The sequence below is a fragment of the Convolutriloba macropyga genome, chromosome 5, assembly GCF_964194025.1.
Source record: "Convolutriloba macropyga chromosome 5, txConMacr16.3, whole genome shotgun sequence".
Classification (NCBI taxonomy): domain Eukaryota; kingdom Metazoa; phylum Xenacoelomorpha; order Acoela; family Convolutidae; genus Convolutriloba; species Convolutriloba macropyga.
In genome coordinates, this window is record NC_134472.1 from 10,692,343 (window position 1) to 10,715,453 (window position 23,111).

The 23,111-nt window shown below is 33.4% G+C and overlaps 1 protein-coding gene across 1 annotated transcript in view; it reads right to left on the reverse strand.

The window, feature by feature from the left end:
* Window positions 1-360: 360 nt before the first annotated feature.
* Window positions 361-23,111, reverse strand: part of LOC142339787 (trypsin-like) — a 24,950-nt gene continuing 2,199 nt past the window's right edge. Inside the window, exons 2-7 of the mRNA XM_075390047.1 lie at window positions 20,303-20,460; window positions 6,474-6,523; window positions 3,852-4,186; window positions 3,260-3,434; window positions 1,037-1,210; window positions 361-597 (exon numbers count right to left, since the gene is read on the reverse strand). Of these exons, the coding sequence (XP_075246162.1) occupies window positions 458-597; window positions 1,037-1,210; window positions 3,260-3,434; window positions 3,852-4,186; window positions 6,474-6,523; window positions 20,303-20,460 (1,032 nt within the window). The 3' untranslated portion in view covers window positions 361-457. The remainder of the gene's footprint in view (window positions 598-1,036; window positions 1,211-3,259; window positions 3,435-3,851; window positions 4,187-6,473; window positions 6,524-20,302; window positions 20,461-23,111) is intronic.

Below are 23,111 nucleotides of genomic sequence, written 5' to 3' on the forward strand. Positions count from 1 at the left end.
CATTTTTAAATTCTGATTGGCCAGCAATAATTTTTGAAATATATTTTGATACGTCGGCCATTTTCACTCGCGTCTTTGATCAGGTAGTTCTGTGTACATATTATCGTGTTATCGACCTGCTGTTAATAAGAAGCCGCCGCGGAGCTTTTCAACTGAACCAAGTTTTGCACAAGAGAAGCGGCGTTTGATTGACATTTGCTGCGTTTTGAGGAGCTACTATTACTCGCCATTCTACGGGCTGTGTGTGATCTATGGTTAATTAACAGGGCTGCTTTGCGAGCTATTTTTCGTACTTTGTTCTACTAAATTAGCGCAAAAAGTTGGCTGAAATTTCCTTTGCATTTAAACTCCACGAGTTCAACAACTGGGTCATTCATGTGATGGATGCGAACCGTACTGGTCAATTAGACGGTTTATTGGCCTTAGTTTTATTTTTTTTACCAACCTGTATATTTGTTCAATAAAAATAATTTGTCTTATTACACTGAATCAATAGAATTGTTAGCATGACATAAACAGCAGTATTTGGTTTGAGTGTCCGATGTGTTCTTGAAGTGTACCTTCCGATAGTGCGCAGGGGCATCTTGCCACAAAGGTCTGAAACAAATTCGAATTTTGAAAATATAATTTTTCGCACAAAAGGGAAGTCTTGACAAAAAAAACCTGCGGCTCTATACATTAAAATTATCCAAATTTTGAGCGTCAATAATTAATGGCGACGACCTATATGAATAATGTGGAAAAGTCTGGAACCGTAGGAGTTTTTGTAAATTTGCCTTATGTTTAATTTGGATTAATTTGCTTAATTTGTCAGGTATTAAAGAACTTGAACGCATTATTTGGTTGCAAATGTATCCATTCTTCCGTTTCTTCGTTCTCTTCCATAGAGGTTGGAGACCACACCTAATAAAGATAGAATGCATATTGTGCAATTGGCTAGTTGAACTGAAATTGTACTATTAAGTTTGTATAGGGCATAGTTTCTTAAGAAGATGATAGCTTTTTTCGTTTTTCTCAACCGCTAATTTTTGATTACCTCCTTTGGCTCGCACGCTTTGGTCAGAGAGTGCACTACCGGCGTACAATTGTCCCCTACTTTCTAGGAATTGAAACACACATGGGATTGCCACCATAGTATAACCACCCGGAATACGACCGCAGTTGCCAGGGTCTGGACCCATCGAGACAATCCCGCATAAATACTGTTCACCTATAACAACAGGGAGCAGCTTGTACCGAATAGATATTTAGATATAGTTGGTCCCATAAGATTGCAACGCAAGCGCACGTTCGAAAAACTCCCGGAATGCATATGAACAAAATCCTGTGCGCGTTTTTAAATTTGACCTAAGAAACGTTCAATAGCGTTTCAACTTTAGCGAATGAACTATAGATTTTGTTCATTGACACCTGGCCACTTTTTATGATTAATAGATCAGTGTTTGTTAAAAGCTGCAGCTTTGATTTGACTTTTCTGTGATTTATTTGAAGCCAGTCGATGAATTTATTTTGTGAATTTCCATTGGTATAGCAATTTTAATCAATGCTGGATCATAGTATTTCCAGAAAAGCTTCTAGCATTTGATACTAGCCTAATAAGGTTGCTAAAGTTACAGAATAGCTTCAGAGTAAAGTATAAACCATTTTTCCAGGCGAGGCTTTTTGTGTCCAAACGTGGTAATAAAATTTCCATCTAACTAAGGTTGCATTATGGTTAAGTTGAAGTAAAAGTTTGATGCGATACAGCTCAAAATAACTGTATATGTGAGCTCAATGAGCAAACTAGCGGCTCTTTAACTAGTTCGATTTTGTTCGTCTTTTTGCAAGAAAACTGGACCCAAAAACTTGCATTTTGTAAAAACTTCCATTCTTTTGCATTTTGGGGATTCTTTTCTTGTCAACATTAATTGGATAGTGCTGCCCGGGCCAAGGAATTTTGCCAAATTTATGTAAGATCAGTGATAACTAGCGTAGACAAGTCGGAAAATTCACCGCAATTTTCTCACATAATTTTGCGTTGAATGCGCTGAATTTAAAGTAATCTTACATATTTTGCGTTGAATTTAGCGTAGATCTTACATATTTTGGCGGTGAATGCGTTGAATTTATATAAGATCAGCGCTAAATTGAACGCGAAAGAAGTAAGATCTACGCTAAATTCAACGCAAAATATGTAAGATTGGCGTGGAATGCATTGAATTTATGTAAGATCTACGCTAAATTCAACGCAAAATATGTAAGATCTACCCTTTACTAAACGCAAAATTTGTAAGATTGGCGTTGAATGAGGTGAGTTTATGTAAGAGCTACGCTAAATTCGACCCAAAATATGTAAGATCACGCTAAATTCAACGCAAAATATGCATGATCTACGCTAAATTCAACGCGAAAGTTGTAAGATTGGCGGTGAATTTATGTAAGATCTACGCTCAAGCGTTGATCTTACATAAAATCTACGCATTCAACGCCAATCTTACATAACTTTGCGTTTTTTAGCGTTGACACCTCGGCCCGGGTGCTATGAATTTTGGTACTAAAGATTCCCGCACCTTCTGAAAGATTTTAAAAAACTTTTTTTACACAATGGATATTAAATTAAGGTCGATTAAAGATGATGTCCTCTACAAACCAGCTCAGTTATCTCAGTTACATTTATTTGCACCTATCAACCGATATATTCAAATTTTGGGGCACGCAATTACAAATGATGTGACTCTTTGAAAGAGCATACAGTTTTCATAACAAAATTTAGTTTTTTCGTTTTTAATTGATTTGAAATTGAACTCATTGCTCACTTTTACATGCCGAATTTCAGCATTTCGTCAAATTGTATACCAATTGCTTTTTTGTAGATTTCTCAAAATTCATCAGTCAGGGTGCCGAATTTTTTTTCTCCAAATATCTTCGAAACTACACTCGGTAGAAAAGGGGGCCACAGAATTGGTATAGAAATTTACAGCACGAAACTTAAAAATTTTAATTCTTTTTCCCCTACCTCCTGAAACTTCATATCTTCTCAAAATATCAAACTGGATCACTGTTCATGGTTGCCTCAGCTTATCAAAGCAATTTGGAACTAGACAACTAGAATATATTAAATGTTTGTCACTATCTTACAAAACCCAAAATAACTAATTTTTAAATATAAATGCAATTAATTTCACAGATAATAAAATTAAATGAACAAATTAATTTTTTTCATTGGTAAAATTCTAGACCTGGGCATGGAGGTTGTAGGGTCTGGCCTACTTAAGTGTACCTTTGCTATCAGTGCATTCTAGTGGACTTCCAGAGTCCCCCTCGCAGGAGTCCTGAGGAAAGGAGTCGGGGTTTGCTCCCATGGCACACAGCAATGTGTCGGCCTGGTTGGGACCATAGAGCAACTCATCCCACATGTAGAAACACACTGGTTTTGTCACTTTTATCTCAACGTCCTTTAACGGATACTAATTTAAGGATAACGTACTGTATTATATTTTGTATTACAGTATTATTTTGTCATAATCAACGTTAATTTATTTTGCGGAAGCCAATGCAAAGAATAAGCAAACTTTTGTAAGAAAATTTGGGAAATTTTAAATAAAATTTTCCGCAATCCAATTGGACCTAATCAGAGTAATTTTGGGTCTGCTTGATATGAAAAACTCCTGTCCGCAACTCAATTTTGTATGATCAGAAATTTTGGGTTGAGGACATCAGCCTGGGTATACTTGGTCGTTAAGCAAATATTGATTACTGTGCAGACAGTTTTTGCTTGGTATTGAAAACTCAAAATCGCATATCTTTAGACCAGATCAGATCTTCGCCATTCTCCCTCCCGTTGTGACTAATCAATAGTTCTACTTTTTTACCTGCAAAATATCTGGAATTTTGTTCTGTACTATGCATTCATCTACAGTCTCGCATGTATAGCCCCACCCGGACACCACAACCGGGTCACCCACAATCGGGTTTTCATCTTCGCTCCGGGGCAGTTTTATGGAAGCTGGACCAGCCGCATTTTTACCCGCTAATTGCATCCGCTTCTGCGTTCTAATCAACACAACATCAACATAGCCGAATTGGTGGTAGATAACGTCTCGTTCGCTGAAGTCGATTTTCTGCACTCTGTTTTTTCGGTTATTTGTACCATAGAGAATAAATCCCCAGCCCTCAGACATGTCAATACAGTGTTTGGCTGTAACTACTGAAATAGCAAAAGAAAAGTTATGAAATTAAATGGAGATCCAAGAACGACATTTATACCCTAGATTTGTTGTTTTGAGATCATGTGTTAAGATTTTTTAAAAAAATAATCTGATAACGCATGTGCACGGTCTTCACTTAAGGACCCTTAATATATGACCGTTGCTGTCTCAGAGACCAGCAGGCCTGATTCAGAAAAAGTGTTGCAAGCTTGATTGATACTCAATACAAGTCTACTAAGAAATTAGCTCCAAAGTTGATCTCTGAGAATTTCATTGCCAGATAAAAATCACGACTTCTTGGTCTCTGCCCAGAGAAACCCCAAGTTTTGGGTACCTCTGCCAAGAGTAAGTTCAAATCGCGGGTCACTCTGTGAATAAGTGAGCCAAAAATTGGTGCAATCTCAGCAGATAAGATACAAGACTTCATTTTCTGGTGCGCGGAATGTTAGAATGTTGCTTTTATTTTGAGATTTTTAAAATGAGAATTGAGTACCCTCTTAAACAAATGAAGAACTAACCTCGCCCAAAAAGTTTTAAGTTGAACGTGAATATAATAATACAATCTACACTAAGTTCGAGCCTCTTGCTTAAGTTAGTCGGCCACTTGTCACGGCTAGAAGAAATAAAAAGTCAATGGTACCCCTGAAGAAAGCTGATCCTGCTGAAAAAAATAACATCACCCAACATATTAAACACAAAGATACAGACATACACAAAAGCATACACAGCGAGCAAAATTGGGAGAAATCCATACCACTACGGGCTTAAAATTTTCATCAAAGCAAAATATTTTTATGCAACGTAATGAAAACAAAATATTTTTTCGGGAGAGTTTGAACAAATATATTTGTTTTATTGCGATCTATGGTAATGCTATCTATTTAAAACGCCTCCGTTTCCTAACTTTTTTTGCAAAATTTTTGTTAAAATTCAGAAAACAAATTTTATTTTTAAGAAAATGTTTTTGACAGCTTATATAGCGGCTAAATGGGTATCTGGAATCTGTTTCCTTTAACAACTCGTTCATCCAATTGAAACAATCCAAATAGCAATTTTCGAAGAAGTAAAAAATGGCAGTAATAAAATGTTAAACATTAGACACTGTTTAGATTGATAAAATAGTTTGTCCAGCTAAGGTCCAGAACGAAATTTTCACTGATCAGACCGTCATGATCAAAAGAGTCCTCTGATCAGACACACCTGCGCTCGAAGCTTGGTTTGCGCTCGAGGTGCGCTCAAAAATTTCCTCTGAACAGACAATCATGCGCCCAAAAGTCATTCTCGGTCAGACTAGTGTGCGCTCAAATTCACTCTTAGCACATTATTTGCGCTAGAAATTGCTTCTGATCAAGTTCAATTGCACTCGTAGTTACTTCTGATTGAGCTCAAGTGTGATAGAAAAAAATCTAATAAAAGAATGGTTTTGAACATGCGCAAATCTCTTAATATCGCATGAATATCTTTTTTTTTCAAAACAGGTAATGTTTCAGTAGTACATTCAACTTAAGAAAAGCCAATTCCACAGCTCTATGGGTGTTGCCCAAGAAAAAAACCAATTTGAAAAATTACTTTGTTTAGTATGCCACTGGTGCAAGTTTTTGATTCACGACGAACGTATGTATTGTTGCATAAAAAAGTCTTAATGTATAGTTATTCGAAAGGGGACATCTAAAGGGGACCGGAAATTTGTTATCATCTCGACCCCTTGGATCTAATCAGCGCCATCAGACTCTAGATGTGTCTCTGATCAGAATGCTGCTGCAATTTTAACTCTTGGAAGAGTGGAAGAGCTAACATCTCTCATTTTAAAAATACCAAAAAATTGAATGAAAAAATGTTTTCTGATCAGATTTTATTGCACGCGAAATCTTCTCTGATCAGACTAGTGCGTGCTTCAGTCCGCCTCTGACTAGACCGATACAGACCGAAGTGAACCTCTGATTACACAAGTTCGAGACTATGAGACAATTGTTCAGACTAAAGTGCGCTCGAAGATTTTTTAGAACATGTAGTTCGAGCGCACCATGCACGGGTGTCGCTCGAAGACGGCCTGATCAGAGGTCTAGTCGGTCTGGACACCTCGACCTGGGAGATGTAAATTGAAATCAATTATAACGCGTCAATTTTAGCAGAGCAGAGAGCCCACATTTCAGTCAGTCAGTGAATACATGGATTTTTCAGAATTCAAGGAGGTCGAGACCTTATCATATAAACCTCACAGATTCTTTTTGATTCAAAGAAGGAAAGAGCAGCAACAATTAAATTTATATAGATAATGACACTAACTGTGTTGATCGTCTAAAATGGCACCGCTGCAGAATGCATCACCCACAAATCTGAAATTGACAGTTAGAATGAATGGAATTACAAAAAAAACCAATTCTTGAGCTTAAACTTGCGTCTCTATCAAACTGTATAGGACAATTTGGTCTGATACTAATTGTAAACCCCGCATAATGTATTAAACGTGAATAATGCGTTGCCAATAAGACATCAAATGACTTTCGTTAATTTGATATCATGTGACTGAAATGCACGAATCAAGCCACCTTTGATAATTCCGCGATATGGTCCATTTCTGAAGTCTAAATTGCCTGTATCCAGAACTCATAAACGCAACTGTACACCCATTTTGCAATCATATTCGGTCTGGCCAAAGCCGATTGGGTTAGCGGACATTACACTGCAGGAAATAAAAACAAACCCAATGAGTTTCATTTAGTTCAAATAGGGCGATAGTATTGCCAAGCCTGCATTTTTCAGTCTGATCAAAAAATGATCGTTTCTATCGCAGAATACCCAATCTGGTGAGAATTCCAAAAAACTGTTTATTCTGGTCCAAGCTTGAAGTTCAGACGGCACAAAGATAAGGTTCAGAAATAAAATCAACTTAGAGCTTAGTTTGAAACATTGTTCCGTTCTGTCTTAGTGAATTAGATAAAATCAACAAGAAGGCTCGGCGTTCGCACATAATGTTCTTACCCCGATCATCCACATTTTCAGCTTAATTGTCTACCAAAAGAGGAAGGGATGGAAAACTTTGAAAGGTTCGTTTTTTTTTCGAAAAAATAACTGGTGTATGAATAAAAAATTGCGTCCAAAGACAAAACCTAAACTAAAAAAAAACAACTATTGCATTGTTCATCACTAGAAAAAAATATGGAACCAATCCTTAATGCGATTTGGTAACAAGAAGAAAGAAAACAACAAAAGCCGCTAACTTAAAAAAATTGCTAATACGTTTTGATAACAATTGGCCCTTAAGTAATAAAACCCATAAGAACTGAAATCATTGAATATGTTGTAATACGACCGTTAATGAATCCATAAGAAAAAACACTGAGTCCTGTCATTAATAAGATTTTTTTCATACAACTACAAAAAAAACAAATAGATACAGAAAAAAACTCATATAAATTTTGCGGGAAAACGGCAACGAAGCTCTTATAAACTTAACTTTTTCCCTAAGAACTAGAAGTGTTTAGTTGCGCTTTTTAAAACCAGGGGCAATAAGTGACTTACCAAAAATTTAGTTTTGTGACAAAAACAAAAAACAAATTGAAAATTGGACAACTCACCAATAATTAAAAATTTTGTAAAACTAGTAGCATCGAAGCCAGAAAACAATTACTAAAAGTGTAAAGCCGCAATAGAGATTAAAAATTAATTAAGCCGAACCTGCCATCTGGAAAAGGGCGACGAAGCCCTTATATACATAACTTTTCCCCTAAGAATAAGAAGTGTTTAGTTGCGCTTTTTTCAACGCCAATAAAGTGATACGTGACCGCTCCTTAACGAGTCTAGGTAACAAACAGAGCAGAAAAAAAGCAAAGTTAAAAAAAGTTTAAATTTTTTTTCGAAAACAATTAGTTTAAAGGTTATGGAAATCATTAACTATGATTTGCTATCAAAAAATATAATTGTTTATTTCTCTACATGAGGTTATTAAGGCCTTTTTGATCAGAATATAACTTAAGTTTATTGTCATAAAACAATCAGCTAACAACTAAAGTAAGTAAACAGGCTCATTCGTTAATCTATAACACGCCATTAAAACCTCTTATTATTCAGATATTCCCAAACGACAACGAGAAAAAGAAGCATTTAAAGACCAAAAGAAAAAAGATCCATTATTTTCTTCTAGAAAACGGTGTTGAAGCCGTTTAAACCACAGCCTTTTCCTAAAAAAAATGTTTTCTCAACTGTGCTTAAGTTCTGAACAGCAGGGGCAATAAGTGACCTACCAATAATTTGGTTTTGTGACAAAAACAAAAAAACGAAAATTGGACAAATCGCCAATCATTTACCAAAAGTGTAAAGCCTCAATAGAGATTAAAAATTAATTAAGCGGAACATGCCATCCGGAAAACGGCGACGAAGCCCTTATATACATAACTTTTTCCCAAAGAATAAGAAGTGTTTAGTTGCGGTTTTTTCAACGCCAATAAAGTGATACGTGACCGCTCCTTAACGAGTCTAGGTAACAAACAGAGCAGAAAAAAAAGCAAAGTTAAAAAAAGTTTAAATTTTTTTTCGAAAACAATTAGTTCAAGAGTTATGGAAATCATTAACTATGATTTGCTATCAAAAAATATAATTGTTTATTTCTCTACATGAGGTTATTAAGGCCTTTTTGATCAGAATATAACTTAATTTTAATGTCATAAAACAATCAGCAAACAACTAAAGTCAGTAAACAGGCTCATTCGTTAATCTATAACACGCCATTAAAACCTCTTATTATTCAGATATTCCCAAACGACAACGAGAAAAAGAAGCATTTAAAGACCAAAAGAAAAAAGATCCATTGTTTTCTTCTAGAAAACGGTGTTGAAGCCGTTTAAACCACAGCCTTTTCCTAAAAAAATGTTTTTTCAACTGTGCTTAAATTCTGAACAGCAGGGGCAATAAGTGACCTACCAATAATTTGGTTTTGTGACAAAAACAAAAAACAAAATGAAAATTGGACAAATCGCCAATTATTTACCAAAAGTGTAAAGCCTCAATAGAGATTAAAAATTAATTAAGCGGAACATGCCATCCGGAAAACGGCGACGATGCCCTTATATACATAACTTTTTCCCAAAGAATAAGAAGTGTTTAGTTGCGGTTTTTTCAACGCCAATAAAGTGATATCTGACCGCTCCTTAACGAGTCTAGGTAACAACCAGAGAAGAAAAAAAGCGAATTTAAAAAAGGTTTGTATTTTTTTTCGAAAACAATTAGTTTAAAGGTTATGGAATTCATTAACTATGATTTGCTATCAAAAATAAATTTGTTTATTTCTCTACATGAGGTTATTGAGGCCTTTTTGATCAGAATATAACCTACGCTTAAAGTCATAAAACAATCAGCTAAGAACTAAAGTCTGTAAACAGGCTCATTCGTTAATCTATAACAAGCCATTAAAACCTCTTATTATTCAGATGTTCCCAAAGGACAACGAAAAAAAAAGCATTTGAAGACCACAACAAAAAAGATCCATTATTTTCTTCTAGAAAACGGTGTTGAAGCCGTTTAAACCACAGCCTTTTCCTTAAAAGCATAATTTTTCAACTGTGCTCAAGTTCTGAACAGAAGGGGCAATAAGTGACCTACCAATAAATTGTTTTTGTGAAAAAAACAAAAAACAAATTGAAATTTGGACAAGTCGCCAATCATTTACCAAAAGTGTAAAGCCTCAATAGAGATTAAAAATTGATTAAGCGGAACATGCCATCTGGAAAACGGCGACGAAACCCTTATATACATAACTTTTTCCCAAAGAAAAAGAAGTGTTTAGTTACGGTTTTTTCAACGCCAATAAAGTGATATCTGACTGCTCCTTAACGAGTCTAGTTAACAACCAGAGAAGAAAAAAAGCAAATTTAAAAAAAGTTTGTATTTTTTTCGAAAACAATTCGTTTAAAGGTTATGGAAATCATTAACTATGATTTGCTGTCAAAAAATAAATTTGTTTATTTCTCTACATGAGGTTATTGAGGCCTTTTTGATCAGAATATAACCTACGCTTAAAGTCATAAAACAATCAGCTAACAACTAAAGTCAGTAAACAGGCTCATTCGTTAATCTATAACAAGCCATTAAAACCTCTTATTATTCAGATATTCCCAAACGACAACGAGAAAAAAAGCATTTAAAGACCACAACAAAGAAGATCCATTATTTTCTTCTAGAAAACGGTGTTGAAGCCGTTTAAACCACAGCCTTTTCCTTAAAAACATAATTTTTCAACTGTGCCCAAGTTCTGAACAGCATGGGCAATAAGTGACCTACCAAAAATTTGGTTTTGTGAAAAAAAACAGAAAACAAATTGAAATTTGGACAAGTCACCAATCATTTACCAAAAGTGTAAAGCCTCAATAGAGATTAAAAATTAATTAAGCGGAACATGCCATCTGGAAAACGGCGACGAAGCCCTTATATACATAACTTTTTCACTAAGAATAAGAAGTGTTTAGTTGCGTTTTATTCAACGCCAATAAAGTGATATGTAATCGCTCCTTAACGAGTCTAGGTAACAAACAGAGAAGAAAAAAGCAAAGTTAAAAAAAGTTTGTATTTGTTTCGAAAACAATTAGTTTAAAGTTTATGGAAATCATTAACTATGATTTGCTATCAAAAAATATAATTGTATATTTCTCTACATGAGGCTATTAAGGCCTTTCTGATCAGAATATAACTTACGTTTATTGTCATAAAACAATCAGCTAACAACTAAAATCGGTAAGTAGAATCATTCGTTAATCTATAACACGCCATTAAAACCTTTTATTATTCAGATTTTCCCAAACGACAACGAGAAAAAAAAACATTTAAAGACCACAACAAAAAAGATCCATTATTTTCTTCGAGAAAACGGTGTTGAAGCCGTTTAAACCACAGCCTTTTCCTTAAAAGCATAATTTTTCAACTGTGCTTAAGTTCTGAACAGAAGGGGCAATAAGTGACCTACCAATATTTTGGTTTTGTGAAAAAAACAAAAAAAAAACAAATTGAAATTTGGACAAGTCGCCAATCCTTTACCAAAAGTGTAAAGCCTCAATAGAGATTAAAAATTAATTAGGCTGAACATGCCATCTGGAAAACGGCGACAAAGCCCTTATATACATAATTTTTTCACTAAGAATAAGAAGTGTTTAGTTGCGTTTTTTTCAACGCCAATAAAGTGATATGTAAACGCTCCTTAACGAGTATAGGTAACAAACAGAGAAGAAAAAAAGCAAAGTTAAAAAAGTTTGTTTTTTTTCGAAAACAATTAGTTTAAAGGTTATGGAAATCATTAACTATGATTTGCTATCAAAAAATATAATTCTCTTCATGAGGTTATTGAGGCCTTTTTGATCAGAATATAACTTACGTTTAATGTCATAAAACAATCAGCTAACAACTAAAATCAGTAAGCAGGCTCATTCGTTAGTCTATAACTATCCATTAAAACCTCTTATTATTCAAATATTCCCAAACGACTACGAGAAAAAAAGCATTTAAAGACCAAAACAAAAAAAGATCCATTATTTTCTTCTAGAAAACGGTGTTGAAGCTGTTTAAACCACGGCATTTTCCTAAAAATATATTTTTTCAACTGTGCTTAAGTTTCGAACAGCAGGGGCAATCAGTGACCTACCAATAATTTGGTTTTGTGACAAAAACAAAAAACATTGAAAATTGGACAAATCACCAATAATTAAAAATTTTGTGAAACTAGTAGATCGAAGCCAGAAAACAATGACCAAAAGTGTAAAGCTGCAATAGAGATTAAAAATTAATTAAGCGGAACATGCCATCTGTGAAACAAAACCTACAAGTTGACGAAGGGAAAAACGGTTGCAAATCCTCGTAATATTTATTTTGGTATAAAAACAAATGATTTGCAAAGTCGAAATGGCAACGAGCTTTTGCCTAAAAATGAAAAAAATTTTAAATAGCAATTGTTTATGAAGACAATTGGATTTGTTAATATTGAGCCTTGATGTGAATTGTTCTGTACTGTGACGAACAAGAAAATAGAGGTATTTTTTCTATAAAAGACAGCCACTGATTACATTACTGTTTGGTTTGTAGATTCTAGACTTCCACGATCAGACCAAGAGTAGACTTGCTATCACTGTTCGTTATCTAAGTACATGAAATATTGCCCAATGTAATGGATATAGAAAATCTGATAAAAAAGAATTGAATTTTTCAAATAAAAAATAATGCTTTTGTTTAAATCAGGAGTTATTTTAGCAACAAACAACAAAATCAAACAACAACAACAATCTTTAATAACATCCAGAAATCGATGTCTGTTTGTAGAAAAACTTAATAACAAAGTCTAATTAGCGTCAGATATACTAAACAAAAAACGAGGTTATTGTTCATCACTAGAAAAGATTAAAAAAAACCAATCCTCCATGAGATTCGGTAGTAAGTAGAAAAAAATCGGCTGATTTAAAAATTACGCTTGTTGTTTTTGGAAACAATATGTTCCAAAGTAATGAAACCCATTAGATACGAAATCATTGGATAAATTATAAAACGATCAATTGTTACTCCATAATATAAGGACCTTTTTCCTGACGTTATTAAGATTTTTTCATACAACTACAAAAAAAAACACAAAAAAATTCACATAGTTTTTGCGAGAAAACGGAGTTGAAGCCGCTATGAACACCATCTTTTGCCTGAGAATAAGAAGTGTTTAGTTTTGCGTTTTTTGAAAGCTTTTAAAGTGACATGTGATCAGTCACTAATGACACTAGTTAACAGGAATAGAAGAGAAAAGCAAAGTAAGAAAAAGCTTTGTGTTTTTCAAAATTAATTAGTGTAAAGTTCACAAAAAGCATTTGCTAGAAAATGCAATAAAAATACATGTTCGTTTAGTTGTCTAAACGAGTCTATTGAGACCCTTTTGATCAGAATATGTCTTACGTATACAAAAAATACATATTTAAGCAAACATAAAAATTAAAAATTTTTCGAAAAAGCAGCTTTGAAGTCATTGAAAGCATAATTCAAAAGAAATATTAGATATGATCAATTTCACATCTCTTCTATGATAGTCATGTGATGTGTGACCTGTAATTAATGAGACTAGCTGACTAATAGACAGAAATATGTAACTAATAGATAAGTTCTTTTAAATTTCTTGAAAATAAAAAATTTTGAGTCACGAGAACCATCAGCTAACAACTAAAATCAGTAAACGGACTCATGTGTTCCTCTACGATAAGCCATTGAGACCTCCTATTTGTCGGAAATTCTCATACGACTTTTAGAAGAAAATCAATTGAGGGCAAGAAAGTGAAAGAAATTCCATTCATTTCTTCCAGAAAACGGTGTTGAAACCACAACATATTCCATAAAAAACTATGTGTTCAAGTGTCTAACATTGGAACACCGAGTATCATAAGTGACCTATCAATAATTTGGTAATGTGACAAAAATAGAAAAACAACCTGAAAAATGGTCAAATGTCTTAAAACCAAAATTTTTTTGATAAACTAGTAGCGTCGAAAACAGAAAGCAATTGCTTAAAGCGTGACGCCGCAATCGTAATTACAATTTAATTAAAAAGAATATAGCTTCTATTTTTGTTAAAACTAAGCTACAAGTTGACCAATATATGGTAAAAACAGTTGCAAGGTGTTATTGTCCATTGTTTGTTTTGAAGACAAATTATTTTAAAATCAAAACGATAGTAAGCTTTTGACTAAAAACACAAAAACATTAACTGGCAATTGTTTATGATGCGAAGGAGACTTGTTAATAGTGAGCCTCGATGTGAATAGTTCTGTTCTGTGATGAAAAAAATGCGATAATTTTTCTTAGAATTCTTAAAATTTCAATTCTGACTATTTTTGGACTTTGGATTTCCACGATCTGATAAATGGCCTTGCTATCACTGTTCGTTCAATACGAGCATCCAATGCCACGTGATGGCACGTGAGAACCATCAGCTAACAACTAAAATCAGTGGCACGTGAGAACCATTAGCTAACAACTAAAATCAGTAAACAGACTCATGTGTTCCTCTACGATAAGCCATTGAGACCTCTTATTATTCAGAAATTCTCATACGACTTCTAGAAGACAGGCAATTGAGGGCAATTGACTTTCTTCTCGAAAAGTTTGTATTGCCTTTCTTCTATCAAAAAAGTTTGTATATCAAATAAAATTGATGCAGTTTGTGTAACTATTGAGATTTTTCTAAATAAAAACCGGCAAAAGTTCAAACGCAGAAAGTTTCACAGAGTGCAGCGGACAAAACTGGCCCTCTTGTGTGTTGAAGCAAAATATGTCAGCATTTCTCAAGCGTTCAATTCTGGTAGATTAGGGAAAGTTGACTAAAGGAGCTTAGTTCTTGCAATTTTTGATGAAAAAAGGCCGATTTTTCGAAATATGCAGCGAAAATTTGAGCAAAGAAATCGATGAAAAAATTCCTCACCGCCTTTTTATCTGTTGAATACAAACCAACAGCACTAAACTAAAATGACAAAAACATTGGCAAAAATTCCAGTAATTGTGAATAAAAACAACGGAAATCCTTTTATTATTCACAAAAAATGAAACCTCGATAACTCCCCGTAACACACAAAAATCTAAAAAATCTTTTCAATACTATATTTGACGCTGAACGGGCTTTCTAATGATAACAATCTCAACTGTCTTCTATGAATATGTCGTTCATCTAAAATTGACTGAACAAAAAAACCCATTTGAGTATATAGTTCGCCCCCCCCCCCCCCCACTAAAGTGGATCGCAACAAAAACAATACTCATATCAAAACCGGTACCACATTGCAAACAATAGCGGATTATTTATGCCGACGTTTGGTTGTGATAGTTCCATATCAAGTCCCATGGGGCAGCTGAGGAATGGACAAGTGATTATTTTACTAATTCATTAGTCCTAATTTTATAAAAGATTAAAATAGGATTGAAAATATAGAGGGGTAATTAAATCGGGGTAAAAAACAGGGTAAAAAACTTGTTCAACAGTGCTTCTCAACTAACACAAGGAGGCTCGGTAACGAGCGTACGCATATTATGTTCCGACCCTGTTCATTCACATTCTTGACTAATTGGCTACCAAATGATGAAGGGATAGAAACCTTCAAAAACATAATGCAACGTTAGATGGCCGATGAAACTTGTTCTTAACCGGCCTAGTGGAAAAGACAATAATTAAAATCAAATAACAAACATTAATTACAACCAAAATGCGACGTCTATATTAAAGAAATCATAACAGAATCAAATTTGCCTTAGATAAAAACTACACAAAACAAATTAAGCAATACTTCATTAAAAAAGATATGGAACCTGTCTTCAATCTACTGGGTAACAGGCCAAAAGTTGCGAAGTTCAAAACTACGTTTCCATTTTTGAAAACAATTAATTTCAAAGTGATGATTCTCATTAGTTAGAAACTGAAATCACTAAAATGTTCAATTATATCTCCATGCGAAGCTAAGAGACCTGTCATTATCCAGTGTACATCATACCGGAAGTTATAGCCGGAATAAAGGTTAAATTATAGCATACCGGAAACAGAACGGGTTGTGACCTGTCTTTATAGAGACTAAATTACAAATCGAATGACAAATGTTTTTCAAAAGAAATGTTCTCAAAAGTCACAACAGACGTAAGAATTCAACAAAAAGAGATGGAATAAGATACAATACCTCATTAAGCCAATTGGGCCTGTTATTAATGACACTAGGTAGACGAGGCCACATTGTTTTTGGCACTATATCATCACTTGCTTCTCATCTTTACATCAACGGCTCTCCTTTATGAAAAGGAGTTCGAAGAAATAACAACAAAAAGAAACCAAAAATTGAACAGCATAGAAATCTCGAAATTTCTGAGTAAAATTAAATGGACGGAGCCATCAGCCAAAACATATAACTAAAGGACAAAAAACATTTTGAATCACGAAAAAAATTTGAGAATTCTTCCTCACGAGATTGAGTTGCATAGTGACAACAATGAGAGCAAAAAAGAGACAGTTGAAAAAATCTTTTTCTTAAAGTTAATTTGAACGTCATTAAAACAATTAGCTATATACTGAAAACTTTAAATAGGTTCAGTCATGTGTCCTGGGGAAGCAATTGAAACATATCACTATCAGGTTTGTTTTGAGCAGAAAAAAAAAGAAAGAAAAACATAGGCAAAAAATCCACTTATTTTTGCTAGAGAACTGTGTCTCAGCCCAAAAGCATAAACTGTTCATAAGCAACAAAATCAAAAAACAAATCCAATTGAGCTTTTTCTCAACGTTGTTTATTTTTCCATTATTGCATTCTGTTAATTGGACTGGTCAATAAAGTGATAATTTGACAAGGAAACAAAATGAACATATAAAATATGCAATTATGCTCAAAATGCAAAAAAAACTCGTAGTAACATAGGAAGACATAAGTTAAATGAAAAATTGTTACAGATATCAAATTATAACCAACAAAAAAAGGGTTCACCATCTCTTTCGTACCTGAGACTACGCCAGAACTACGCCAGAGAAATAAGATAAAATAGTGGCAAAACTCAAAATTTCGCCGACGTTTTCTTAAAACAAATAATTTCAAAGTCATAGGAGACATTAGATAACAATTGAAAGCATTGTCTAGGTTTACTTAAACTTTTTATAAAACCAATTGGTTCTTTGATTGGGTGACTAAGTCATTGGACTACAAAAAAAATGAAAGAAAAGCATTAGAAATCCAAAAAATTTTACGAAAACAAACTGTCAGAGCCCAAAAAACGGTGAAATTAACTGTGAAATCGTAATGTATGTTCGTTAGGCTTCACTTTTCTTTTATTTAGTATCTGTAAACTGTTGAGCCCTGGTTTAAAATTCTGGTCTGTGTTTTACGAAAAACGTTTAAATACGGAAATATTTTGAAAAAAAGGCCGCGCCCCTTTTAGATTTAAAAATTTTTTACCGTGCAGATCCATGGTTAGATCAGGATCAGCCCTGACATTTCTGTTCGTCCTGTAAAACACTCAATTGTTCAAATGGTTTTGAAATAGATGAATTTTATTATATCAAAAATAAATAATGCATTTTGTATAAACGTCGAGTTTAATGTTGCGACAGAAGCTGGCAAAATTATAATTCAAGAAGTTTCTTAAGGACAGTGGGCGTAAAAGTAGCTCGTTTTTGGAGCTTACGAAGAAGTTGACTGCAGTTTTAAGGTGTCTACTTTCGGCAAATTTAAAGAAAGTGGGCTAAATCATACTGTGTCCCATTTTTGACGAAAAAAGTTTTTAGAAATTTAGCATAAGTTCTAGCCAAGAAACTCAGATCGAACAAATCAGCAACCCACCTCTATCTTCAAAGATAAATTAATCCCACTACTTTATCAATTGCTGACATATTTTAGCAAAATTGACAGTAATTTAGTCAAGAATGAGGAAAATACGAACAAAAACAATGAAATATCGTTTCCTATTCACAAAAATTTAAAATTGATAGCTCCCTGTAATAAGCAGAAATTAAAAAAAAATATTCTGCATATTCTACGCTGGACGGGCTTTCTACTGATACCACTCTCAACTCTCTACGATGATTATATCAATCGCCCAAATTGACTTAACAAAAAACTCCTTTGAGTATATAGTTCCTCCCCCAATACAGTGGATCGGAGCAATAAAATGAAAATGCATTCTTCTTAACTTTTTAATAAGGTGATAAACTGTTAAACGTACTACACAAGGGAAAATGCCAAGACTGGTGAAGTTTTTATCATGCAAAGTGTTACAATAAGTTTTTTTAATGCTCAAGGCATTATTTAATTGTACTGAACGTTGTCAACGGCCTTGAATTTCTGCTAATAATTTCAAAATTATAATTTTTAGTTTTTGCAAATCTATCAATCAGAACATTTTGTGTTACCTTGTTGCCGAGGGCCGTTGGTTATTTCTATGCAACACATTTGACAATCTAGGTATCCTTTATAAAAATTTGTATCCTCGACAATTTCAGCATGAAGTGTTTTAGTTTTTCAACCAAAAAACTTCCTGAAGTATGGGAGAGGAAGTTTTTTGGTATTTTACTTCCTGCCATTAACACTATGTTATTCCAATTGGATTTTAGTTCAATTAGTAATAATTTCACAAAGAAATTTTTCCGAAGAAGTTTAAAGCGTATAACTTTTATATAAGTTGCACATCACAGGCCGGCTTTTTACAAGCAGGTAAAATGAAAAAGTTGAAAACTCACGTTTTTTTTCAGGCTAGTAGAATCCAATCGTCCTAGAAGGAAGATATAAAATCGAACAAATGTGAGATATAAAATTTAACAAAAGATAAGATAGGTATTAAACATATTGCCAAATAATTATTCTTTGTTATAACATCTTGACTTGATGATATAAAGCCGCTATTATAAAATTACAGTGAGGGGTATTACGAACTTTAAAAACTCATTATTTATTTTTCCTATCAATTAGAGATTCTGCTTACATCACTTTTGAAAGTGTAGACTTTTTGACGTTTTGACGATCTTAAAGTAAATTTTATTACAAGACAATTATTTGCTCGTCAAACAGACTCTGTTTTTTTTTCTCCTTCCTAACTGTGTACCTTCCGGGTCAAGGTTTTACGAACAAAAAGCGATAATTAAAACGAATGATGGTATAAGTAAATGTTTTTCACCACCCAACGCCAACTTCTTTCAGCGGCGAAACCGGTGGCTTTTTGTACGATTCGTGATGAAATTATCAATTGCAACAAAAAGAAAAGACATGACGTGGTTTCAAACCAATGATCTTTTGCGTATTTGTTAGAGCTTCTTTCATTTCGGTACCTGTCGCTTTGCACCAATAAATTTGTATTGTAATTTAATCAGATTCTTCATTCTATGGTAAAATACAGGCTGTGGTTTTCCGTAAGATTGGTGGTTTTCATCTGGGAAATTTTTTTAAATCGCTTAAGCGGTAAAAATGAATTATTTCACCACTAAAAGCAGTAAGCGGGGAAAACACAAACTTTGCTGCTAAAAAACTAAATCCTAAAAACTTCAACGCTCAGGAATCGTGGTTATCTTAATGGTAATTTTAGTGGTAAGTTTTTGCAAGACTTTTAGTTTCAGCGATAAAACTTTATTTTCCACAGCATTCAGCACTGAAAATTGCAGTTCTTATAAACATTCACAGCAAAAGTTGCAAAGTTAAGGTTTTTTTCCAGTTTAGTAGACGGCAATTTTCCTAGGCCAAAGGTATAAAATCGACCGACTGCTTGAGCATGAGCATGCAAAAAGACAAGATAAATATTAAACATAGGCTGAATAATTGTTTTCCTTTACAACATTTTGACATGATGATAAAAACCGGCTATTAAAAAATTACCGTTAGCTGTAGAACGAACTATAAAACTTATTAATTATTTTCTCCATCATTTACAAATTCTGCTTCCATCACTTTTGAAAGTATAGATTTTTTTGACGTTTTTGACGATCTTATTGTAAGCTTGATTGCAGGACAATTTTTTGCACGTCAAGTAGATTCTGTTTTTTTCCTCCTTTATAACTATGTGATTTTCCGGGTCAAGGTTTAACGAAACAAAAAATGCGAGATTATTGACGAAAAGTGAAAAAATAAATCGTTTTCACTGCAAAACGCCCATTTCTTTTAGCGGCGAAATTGATGACTTTTTGTACGATTTGCGATAATTCATCATTGCAACAAAAAAGTCATAACATGGATTCAATGCATTGACCTCTTGCATATTTGTTAGAGCTTCTTTCACTTCGCTACCTGTCACTTTGCACCAATAAATTTGTATTGTAGTTTATTCAGATTCTCCTAAAGCGTTGAAAAAGAATTATTTCACCACTAAAAGCATCAAGCAGGGAAAACAAAATTTTGCTGCTAAAAAAGTAAATCTTATATAAAAACTTCAACGCTCAGGAATTGTGGTTATCTTAATGATAAATTTAGCGGTAAATTTTTTCAAGATTTTTGGTTTTAGCTGTGAAAATGCATTCAGCACTAAAAACCGCAATTCTTACAAACATTCACCGCATTAACTGCAATTCTTGCGTTTCTTTTTATTGTAATTTTTTTAGCGTTGACACCCGACCCGGGTTATGAAATGTGACGATACAAGAATCTGGCTATAAGTCATACCCCGAAGTGTCCGCCAATCCAATGAACACAATCCAGGGATGTCTGGATAAAGTTGTTGGGTCACCATTGACAATCCTGTCTTCGGACACTTTCTTTAACTTTCCATTATTGTTTTCAGCTACATTTCTGTCACTATTTGCCATATTCTGTCTTTGTCGCTGAAAGCATAACATAAGCATCAAATCTTATCTTGAACATTCTCTCTGAATAACTGATATCTGTAACAAATGCTAATTTTATGCTTTGTCTTTGTAACCCGGGCCAAGGATGCGATTTTAATCTACCCCTAAAAACAAGATAATAATAGCCTGGCAATTGTTCAGTCCCACTCTTTCCTCGTAAGCTGAGAATTGTTGCTGATAGCAATTCCAATTTCAAGCTATCTTGCTCTTTCCCCCATTAGTTTTACTATAATTCCTTGGCCATTGTGCACAGCTAATCTAATAACTTAATAATGATTTCGAAAAATTGTTAGAATCTTAGACAAAATTAAAAGATCTTGGTCTGTTTTTCCCGTGTTGAGTATCAACGTTTAATTATCAACAGATTGAATGTTTATATACCGTTTCACTGCTTAGAGCAGTTGAAATAATGCCCGAGGCATTTATCTAAATTGAGGTTTGGCCTCTTTCTTTTTATTAGACAAGAAGAATCGGTAATGTGATTTTGCACATAACGTTTCAGACCTTCAAATGTGAAACAATTTGTTAAACTTAGTAACACAAAATTATACTAGACCTCAATGGTAGTGGTCCACGTTAAGATTTAAAAAATCAATTACTAATGCATGGAAGTATTTGCAAATAGCTTTATATTATTTGGACAATCTGCTGGTTTCCAGATTGATTGTACTGACCTTTTTTCTAAGAAAAACTACAAAAGCTTTCAATAATTTGCGATCCACTTCCAATTGTTTTTTGCTGACAATATCACAAAACCACAACTATTCAGTTTCCAAAATGCAAGAAGACGTTTACAGAATGCAACTGGAAAATTCATTCAAAATTCGAACAAATTTATATAATTCTAAAATTCTTGACTAACCCTTGGTAACGAACAAAAATTGATAACTCATTACAAAATGTAACAATTTTAACAATTTTTAAGCGAGAAAAATCAATTGCTTCCGGGCAAATAATGAAAAAAGTGATGTTAAAGTAAAAATTTGTATGAGCTGTTCGTCAAGTCAAAAAATTTATGACAAAGGATCTTTTTTCATCTAATTCTGAATCATATTTCAAACGAACTTTAAAACAGAATAAGATTAGGATGGATCATTTTTTAATGGGAAAACTTATGCAGAATAAAGTGTGTCATTCAAAATTTACAAAAAAGCTTCCAAAAACCTCTATTAAGTGTTAACAGAATAGATGTTTCTTGCTATGATTTTTGTTGAAACCTCCACGAGCTCTAAAAATTTTTTATTTTTGTCTTAAATTTTTCTAAGGGAACAAATTTTTTTGACAAAAAAAGCGAAACATACGAAAATTTAAAAAATTTTCGGTTGTTTTCAGATAAGCCAGAAAATTTGCTAAATTTCTTTAGTTCAATAGTTTTCCGTGAATACATCTATTATATTTTTTTAACTCAAAATTTTACATAGTCATCGTGGAAAATAAAAAAAAAATTGTTTCTCTCTGCAAAAAAATATCCCGCAGCAGAAATTGGCTCAACAAACAAAATTTGGAGCTCGCATAAAAAAAGTCATAGCCCCTGTTTTAACAGAGATTGGATAAATTGTTCTTGTGTTTGTCATAAAATTCATTTCATCAATAAATTACTTCTATTTGTACGTATGTAAGCATCTTTTGAAAATCTATCTTCTTGCAAACTTTTTCATCACAGAAAACTTTTCATATAACTCTGTGAAAAGTTTGAGATTTATTCTGTTTCGGCCCCCAGTGTTTTTTATGATCCCCCAGTTACAAATTACATGTTGTTATATAGCACGTTACTACGTAAGAAAATGGGGGTCATAAAAAATTTATGCTTACTAAGCTGGGGGGGGGGGGGGGGTGAAACAGATTAGATCCAAAGTTTGTTGCTCAGCGACCTCAACACCGGAAAACCCAAAAGTTGTATGACAAAAGTTGGTAATTTAATGGAAAAAAATATGAAAACTTTGCAATTGGCTGCTCTTTCGTGAGCATATATATATATATATATATATATATATATATATATATATATATATATATATATGCATATATATATATATATATATATATATATATATATATATATATAAATATATACATGATCAATTGTATGTTTAACTGTATTTTTCTTATACTTTTCTCAAACGTTTATAAATGTTGATTTTTCAGAACAGTAATTTATGTTATCAAATAATAAATTTTTCAAGATATGTCTCAATTTTCAAGTTTAAAATAACTCTCCGTGCAATGAAGTCAAATACGCTGGTGCTATCTTGTTCTTAATTTAGTCAATATAGAAGTTCAGATTTTACAACATAGCCAAATAGTCATCTGAAAAATGAATTGTTCGTGGAAACTATTTTCAATACAGTTTGTCTGATTCCAACTTTGAAGAACTAAAATTATTCAAAACTGTTGCTTTCCGTCTCAGCCTGAGACTAATTTATCTCTAATTTAGGTTGGTTTGCCTTTTCAAATCATAAAATCAGTTGTGCAAAAGCAAAGTTATAGATTTGTTTGAGAAAAATCTATAACGAGGAGATAAAAATTAATGATTAAAAATTAATGATTAAAAATTAATGATTAAAAATCTATAACGAGGAGATAAAAATTAATGTTTAAATTGGAGGGCAGGACCCCTCCAATTGATT